The sequence below is a fragment of the Brachionichthys hirsutus genome, chromosome 3 (genome assembly GCF_040956055.1).
Source record: "Brachionichthys hirsutus isolate HB-005 chromosome 3, CSIRO-AGI_Bhir_v1, whole genome shotgun sequence".
In the NCBI taxonomy this organism is placed as follows: domain Eukaryota; kingdom Metazoa; phylum Chordata; class Actinopteri; order Lophiiformes; family Brachionichthyidae; genus Brachionichthys; species Brachionichthys hirsutus.
This window is the reverse complement of record NC_090899.1, coordinates 15,459,082-15,467,886: the sequence shown is the minus strand read 5'-3', so window position 1 is coordinate 15,467,886 and position 8,805 is coordinate 15,459,082. Positions and strand designations below refer to the sequence as shown.

The following is an 8,805-nucleotide window of genomic DNA, read 5'->3' as shown; positions in this document are numbered from 1 at the left end:
CAGATTCTAGAATTATTTTTACATCTGGAATTGTGCCTGTGCTGTAAACTGCCACTTTAAGAGGGAGGGACACGAATGGCATGATGGGAAAAAGAGTCCAGAAGGAGTCTTGTAGTACGTTCCGGAGCAGCAAGCTAGAGCAGGTTTGGCCCCTCTGATCCGGAAGCCCTGTTTACTGTCTCACAAGATCCAACAGTCTTTTGGAGGCAGGGTCTGCAATCTCTGATTGTCTTTTTCTAGTTTCTGGCTCGTTTGATGCAGCCAGGAATGCAACCGACGCAGTGCAACCGACGCAGTGCAACCGACGCAGTGCAACCAACGGAGTGCAACCGATGCAGTGCAACCGACGCAGGTCACTAAAGGACCGTTCACATGAGCAGCTGCTTACGGGCACTGTTAGGGCAACTTGAGTAGAACCTTCAGAGAGGGAAACATGTCTGAATCAAGGAGGTCGTACAGACAATATATCTTTGGGAGAACATCCAGCCTGTTTTCTGGTCACCAGAACCTCCTCTGTTTTCAGGCTGTCGTGTTTTGAGAGTTCATTCAATTGTGATACTCAAGAAGTTCTCACATTCAGGCCTGCATGCTGGATGCCTTTTAGTAGCTCTGCATCTACTGCAGAATCTGAACTCAAGCTATCATCCTACCCACGCAAGGGAAAAGTAACTCTCTTTTCACTGTGTCTGAGTTCTATTCAGTGTGTGAACCTGCAGGTTCCTCCAGGTTCTGCAGGTCTCTGCACCTGATTCAGGGAGGCTGTGGGCGTGGCACAGGGCTGTGGTTCTCCCATGCAGCTCCATGGCTAATGCATCTGTGCGTTTCCCTTAAGCGTGTCACACACTAACTAAATGTTACTACCAGCAGTGATAAACTTACTTTCTTTATAAACATTCTTATATCCATTCTTCATCCATCCGTTCACGTTCTTCTCCTAAAGCTCTTCTATTCTGTTCTGTGTGCGTCAAACACGCTGCAGGGACCGACAATTAGCGGTCACAGGGAAAACGTGGACTGGAGTTTCAGTGATGCGAGCATTCTCTATAAGAATAGGTGGAACGGGTTCTCTACCTTTCGTCATAAAGTGAGGGGAAACTGATTCATGATCAGATTTAAGTAAATAATGACAGGTTACATGTTTTTAAACATATATTCTGGCGGTTTTAATAGAATATGTCGGCATTTTTTGGTTACTGAACCAAAAATATTATTATTATTATTATTATTTTTATAAAACAACCCAAAATTATTTAGGGGGGCTGAAGCCCCCCTAAAATAGGCCTAACGACGCCACTGGTTTCGGCTGAAAGCGTCTTGTTTGTCTTTGTGGTTAGCGACGCTAGCTGTGCTAGCCTCCTCATCCACTGTATTTTCATGGCGTCTCAGCAAGTGAGCTTGGAGATTGGTCGTACTCTAGCGCACTTTTACAATCCTGGCTTATCGCAATGCTTTTATCCAGTGCTCCATTCTTTTTGTAAACTCCGAAGTGTTTCCACACTTTAGACTTTAACCATTCGGCGCACAGGAAACTCTTTCAGGCTCGGCCATTTCTAACTTTGCCTCAAAAAAAACCTCATAATGTGATCTGACGTGACTACGGTAAGTCTCACGAGAGGTTTATGGGAGGGGGGGCGGGGGGGTCAGAGAGCTTTCAGCAGCTGCATCAGATCAGCAACAGTAAATCGATTTATACGTTCGCTATCGGGCCATCGACCGGTTCAGGCTCCACTGACACCGAATCACTCGCATCGTTTACTTCATTGCTTCATCGCTTCATCGCTTTACCACTGCACATCTGACAGGAGAGTGTGTGTGTGAGTGTGTGATAATGAGTGAGTGAGTGTGTTAGTTGGTGTGTGATGGTTGTTGTGTGATAGTGTGTGTGATAGTTGTTGTGTGATAGTGAGTGTGATAGTTGGTGTGTTATAGGCAGTGTGTGATAGTGTGTGTGATAGTTGGTGTGTGCGTGTGATAGTGTGTGAGTGTGTGTGGGTAACTGTGACTGTGAGTGTGTGTGTGATAGTTGGTGTGTGTGGGTGGTAGTTACCAGTACACGTTCACCAGGGCGTTCATTAACTTCTCATTATTGACACAAGATCGCAGCAGCGCCATGATAATGTCAGCGATCATTCAATAAGTGTATATATATATATATACATATATATATATATATCAGAGTTTGGAACATATATATCAGCGTTCGATATATATATATCCGTGCTCGGCCCACATCCTCAAACTTCACTTTTTATATATAATAATTTCCTGAACGGCTTGCCATAGTGTGTGTATATATATATATATATACACACACTATATATATATATATATATATATATATATACTAGGGTTGCAACGATACACACAATTCACAGTTCGGTTCAGTTCGTTACGCTTTTGTCACCGTTCGATACTTTTTTGATACACAACAAGATACATTTCAATTCCTTTTGTTTCTTGTAGTTTATTGGAATTACCAACATTTATTTCAACTCAAAAGTACAGTTTTTAAATTAATTAAATTAAATGTATCTGGTATAGCTATAGCTGACATGTTGTGCTGTGCATACTTAGCACCATATAAAAATAATAATAATAAAAAATAAATGTATCTGATGGAGGAATCTCCCATCTTCTTCTTCTGTGGTGCATTCTTTGCAGCAGAGTAGAACTTGCTCCTAACAAAATAAAAGCTTTACCACACCCATCTTCTGGGGCATCTTCTCAGCAGCATATTAAACAGACAGTCAGACAGTCAGTCAGACAGACAGTCAGTCAGACAGATAGTCAGTCAGTCAGACAGAGAGAAAGACAGATAATCAGTCAGATAGTCAGACTGACAGACAGATAATCAGTCAGACAGTCAGACTGACAGACAGACAGACAGACAGACAGACAGAAAGACAGACAGGGGACACAGATGACTTTCTATCATGTTTTAAACACGTTAATGATCCTTTCTGCACTTAAAACAAACAAATATTTACAATTAGCATAACTGATTATCATTATAATTATGATCATTAGTAATATTAATGTTTCGTTGTTTGACGCTGTGTGAAGCTCCGCCTCCATGCTCAGCACATTTGGAACTCTCCAGTTATCTTTGGCTTTCTTTTAAGGGGAGTTGCTCCATTTTGAAGGCAGAAGTCCAGAAGTGCCCCCCCCCCGCGTCGCCCCCTGGGGGGCTGTGAGGAGATTCCGCTCGCTGAAGCAGAATAAGTCTTATTTCTCATCACTCACAGAGCAGTCCACAGATACGATGTCCTGTATTTGAGTGATCTTCACCATCTCCTCGGGGATCTCCACCTCGACCGGCATCTTCAGCTCCTCGGGGATCTTCTCCGCCGAGGAGCTGCGGCTGGACAGCTTGTCCATCTCATCCTCGATTGCTGAGATGCGTTCAGCAACACAGTGGGCAGTGAGCCGGGCCTCTGGGTCATGGTCCCAGCATTCCATGATGGTGGCACACATCACCGCCACGCCCTGCAGAGGGAGCAGATGGAGCGTGTGAGATGATTTACCCCTTTAGCCTGACAGCCTGAGAGAGCACAAGTCACCAAAGTATTGCTGCTTGGTTCCCTGCTGGGACTGTCAGTCATTCGGGTACTCGGGGACTGTAAGTCATTCGGGGACTCGGGGACTGTAAGTCATTCGGGTACTCTGGGACTGTCAGTCATTCGGGGACTCGGGGACTGTAAGTCATTCGGGTACTCTGGGACTGTAAGTCATTCGGGTACTCGGGGACTGTAAGTCATTCGGGTACTCGGGGACTGTAAGTCATTCGGGGACTCGGGGACTGTAAGTCATTCGGGGACTCGGGGACTGTAAGTCATTCGGGTACTCGGGGACTGTCAGTCATTCGGGTACTCGGGGACTGTAAGTCATTCGGGTACTCGGGGACTGTAAGTCATTCGGGTACTCGGGGACTGTAAGTCATTCGGGGACTCGGGGACTGTAAGTCATTCGGGGACTCGGGGACTGTAAGTCATTCGGGTACTCGGGGACTGTCAGTCATTCGGGGACTCGGGGGCTTAAGTCATTCGGGTTTTCGGGGACTGTAAGTCATTCGGGGACTCGGGGACTGTAAGTCATTCGGGTACTCGGGGACTTGGCCGTGACTATTTTCTGCTTATGCAGCAGAAACCTTACTCATGGCGCGTGCCACGTTACAATGTCCTCGAGCCCAGAGTGCCAGTGACGTCCCCCTCTGGAACTCAAAAGGTGTGAACCCAAAGTGCAGAGACGGAGGCGAGAGAATCAGTCTGCAGTTCATTTCATAATAAATAACTAAAAACTCAAGAGGACGGGCTGGTTGTCAGTCATAAAACAAAACTTCAATTTATTCCTTTTGAAGGATTACAGTTTAAAATCGGCCTTTTTGCTAAGCAGCACACCGGAATGATCTTGATTAGACTAAATACCCGATATTGTCTTCAAAAGTACGACATCAATCTGTTTGTGCTCCTTTTTGTAAGTAAGTCTCTCTCTCTCTCTCAACAGTCTTAGGTTCTGTCCAAGGTTTCTGCCTGTTAAAGGGAAGTATTTCCTTGCCTCCGTTGCCAAAGTTCTTGCTCTTGTGGGTCAAGTTGGGTTCTGTGTTTCCCTGCTAGTCCTGTAAAGCCTTGAGACGACTTCCTGTTGTGATCTGGCGCTACATAAATAAAAGTGAATTGAATTGATTTGAATCAACTGCAAATATGATGCTAGCCCGGAGCTACATCCCAGCTAATTCCAAGGTGTAATGCTTGTTGAGTGAATGTGTAATAAACTCAACAACAAATAAACGTCATGTTCTTGGCTTTGTGGTTTTATTTTGTAGTATCGTCCTTGCATCATGTCATTTGTGTGTCCCTCTGGATGTCCCCTCCTCTCCGCTTCGCCTAACTTGTTGTTGTGTGTTGAACCGCGGTGACTCTGCTCACTTCCTCTCTTCAGTCGCCCGTTTTGACGTGCTGCCTGGAAGTCGGGGACTTTCCCTGAGTCACGTTTATTTGTGTCCTGGACCGACGCCTTCGTTATTGCATGTTTCTAATCACAACTTCCTCTCATGCCATGCAGGCGCTGCTGGAGACGAACCAGCCAGACCCCAGCCAGACCCCAGCCAGACCCCAGCTAGACCCCAGCCAGACCCCAGCTAGACCCCAGCCAGACCCCAGCTAGACCCCAGCCAGACCCCAGCCAGACCCCAGCTGGACCCACCTGACAAGCCTTACCGCTCATCACCAACCACTCTGTGATCACTCTGCCAGATGCTTCGGACGGGCTTCAGACGGGCTTCGGACCGGCTTCGGACCGGCTTCGGACCGGCTTCGGACGGGCTTCGGACCGGCTTCGGACCGGCTTCGGACCGGCTTCAGACGGGCTTGAGACGGGCTTGAGACGGGCTTCGGACCGGCTTCAGACCGGCTTCGGACCGGCTTCGGACGGGCTTCGGACGGGCTTCGGACCGGCTTCGGACCGGCTTCGGACCGGCTTCGGACCGGCTTCGGACCGGCTTCGGACCGGCTTCGGACCGGCTTCGGACCGGCTTCAGACGGGCTTGAGACGGGCTTGAGACGGGCTTCGGACCGGCTTCAGACCGGCTTCGGACGGGCTTCGGACGGGCTTCGGACGGGCTTCGGACCGGCTTCGGACCGGCTTCGGACCGGCTTCAGACGGGCTTTGGACGGGCTTCGGACCGGCTTCGGACCGGCTTCGGACCGGCTTCGGACTCTGTATCTAGTTCCTCGTTATTCCTGCTCGTTCACCTGATGCTTGAGCCAGGCGTCGGGGATCTCTGGCCTCCCTCGGTCTCTCAGCACGTTGTCCTTCATGCTTTCCACGCAGGGATGTTCTCGCACCTTGGAACCGTAGGCAGGCTCGTAGTCCTTCACTTCTGCAAACACAAGCACAGGCACGAATCACAGGAGGAGCCGAATCACAGGAGGAGCCGAATCACACGAGGAGCCGAATCACAGGAGGACCACAAATCACACGAGGAGCACGAATCACAGGAGGAGCCGAATCACAGGAGGAGCCGAATCACACGAGGAGCCGAATCACAGGAGGAGCCGAATCACACGAGGAGCCGAATCACAGGAGGAGCCGAATCACACGAGGAGCCGAATCACACGAGGAGCTCCAATCACACGAGGAGCCGAATCACAGGAGGAGCCGAATCACACGAGGAGCACGAATCACACGAGGACCACGAATCACACGAGGAGCCGAATCACACGAGGAGCCGAATCACACGAGGAGTCTGTGATTCCTTGAGGTGATCCGGATGTGGATGCTCAGAACAAGTTTCCTTTGAACAGAACGTAGAGCAGAAATGCTTCGTTTGAGGTCAAGGCGTGAGGTCGTTCTGCTCCAACCAGTCTCAGCTCCGCTGTCTGCTTCAGCCACAGCAGGAAATGAAACGGGACAACGCGCCGCACAATCAGAGGGACCTGGTGGACAAAGAGCGGGACGTTTAAAGAGTGTTTCCAGACCCCCAACAGCTGCAGTCTGAGGCTGGAGCGTCCTACGAGGGAACCCCGCGGACGGCACGTCTAAAGTCTGACCTGCACATCTGAGTTATTTATCTAAATGTTGTTTGTTACCTCGCCGAAGAGGAGGCGAGGGTATTGCAATTGGGTGCGTTTGTCTGTCTGTTTGTTTGTTTGTTTGTCTGTCCGAGCGCATAACTCAAAAACTAGTAACCCAATCGACTTGAAATTTTTACACAAGCAAGGTTCTGTCCGTGGCTCGGTCCTCCCCGAGAATGGCGTTGATCCGGATCTGGATCCAGATTCTAGAATTATTTTTACATCTGGAATTGTGCCTGTGCTGTATACTGCCACTTTAAGAGGGAGGGACACGAATGGCATGATGGGAAAAAGAGCCCAGAAGGAGTCTTGTAGTACGTTCTGGAACAGCAAGCTAGAGCAGGTTTGGCCCCTCTGATCCGGAAGCCCTGTTTACTGTCTCACAAGATCCAATAGTCTTTTGGAGGCGGGGTCTGCAGTCTCTGATTGTCTTTCTAGTTTATTTTGTAGTATCTTTATAGGAATAAAACCGTCCTCGTCGTCACGGAAACATCCTGGATCCAGTGGACGCCTTCATCTGGATATGAAGTTCACCGGACCCCCGGACTCTGCCGCCTTGTCCTCAAACACAGGAAGCTGTCACCCTGGACAGGAAGTTGAAGCCCTGGGATCGGGGCTGTGTGCAGACGCTGACACACACTTCCTGTTTGAGGAACGTCCGTCCCTTTGGAGCGTTTTAAGGCGTCGCCCTCGTGTGATTGGTTCCAGGGCTGGCAGCCGCCATTACTACCACAGAGCTTCCTGGACTGAGCTGAAACACCGAACAGCCAGAGGGCGCGTCCTGACCTCAAACAGAAATAAATAGAGGGGGGGGGGGGGCACTTTATGAAACATCATAGAGTGCCCCCCCCGTCTGGGGCTGCTGGTTGAACCCTTAACTTCAGACCTTCTGTCTGAAACCTTCCTGGCCTGGAGGTTAGCACGAAGCTCAACGCTGGCGACCCTGTCGGGGCTCCGCCCCCTCCAGAGACACGCAGCTTCCTGTCCGGCCAGCAGGTGGCTGTAGTTCCATCCCTGTCCAGGACTGAATGTGACTCAGCAGTGGTGCGTCATCAGACAGCGTGCACGCTCGCCTCGTGCGTCTCACACACTCGTCCTGCGCCCCGTTTCTCCTGGACTCGCCCGCCGCTCCGCTCGTTCTCCTCCTACATGCTTCCTGTCAGTCTTTGCTGTAGCAGAGTGGAACCAACAACCTCTCAGTGAAAACTCTTTGGCCCCGCTCTGTTACCCTGCATGAGCCTCAGCCCGGCCACACCCTGCAGCTAGACAACGTTCTATAAGGAGCCCCACAACACACACACACACACACACGCACGCACACACACACAGACACACACACACATGCACACACACAGACACACAGACACAGTCACACAGACAGACACACACACACAGACACACACACAGACGCACAGACACAGTCACACACACAGACACACACAGACACACACACGCACAGACACAGTCACACACACAGACACACACAGACACACACACGCACAGACACAGTCACACACACAGACACACACAGACACACACACGCACAGACACAGTCACACACACAGACACACACAGACACACACACGCACAGACACAGTAACACACACAGACACACACACACACACACAAACACAGACACAGACACCCACACACCCACACTCACGCACGCACAGACACACACACACAGACACAGACAGACACACACACACGCACAGACAGACACACACACACACACACACCTACACACACACACGCACAGACACAGACAGACACACACACACGCACAGACAGACACACACACACACACACACCTACACACACACACGCACAGACACACACACACACACACACACACAGACACACACCCACCCACACACACGCACGCACAGACACACACACACACACACACCTACAAACACACACCCACACGCACAGACAGACACACACACACACACGCACACACACACACACACGCACACACACACGCAGACACACACACACACACACACACACACACACACACACAGATGCTGGAATGTGACTGTCTACTTCCACATGTCTCAGACTGGCTGGAAAAGCCCAGCTGGTGGAGGGACGGCCAGCAGAGGAGGGGCGTTTGATTTGTGGACAGTCCCCGTCTGAGCAACATTTCATAAATCAGACTTTGTGAGAAGAAAGAATCAGGATGAGTCAGAAGAACTTAAACAAGTAGTTAATATTTGTGTGCAAAATA

General features: G+C 49.9%; 1 protein-coding gene across 1 annotated transcript in view; it reads right to left on the bottom strand.

The window, feature by feature from the left end:
- Positions 1-2,452: 2,452 nt before the first annotated feature.
- Positions 2,453-8,805, bottom strand: part of LOC137917792 (TGF-beta receptor type-2-like) — a 21,263-nt gene continuing 14,910 nt past the window's right edge. Inside the window, exons 10-11 of the mRNA XM_068760527.1 lie at positions 5,751-5,878; positions 2,453-3,486 (exon numbers count right to left, since the gene is read on the bottom strand). Of these exons, the coding sequence (XP_068616628.1) occupies positions 3,226-3,486; positions 5,751-5,878 (389 nt within the window). The 3' untranslated portion in view covers positions 2,453-3,225. The remainder of the gene's footprint in view (positions 3,487-5,750; positions 5,879-8,805) is intronic.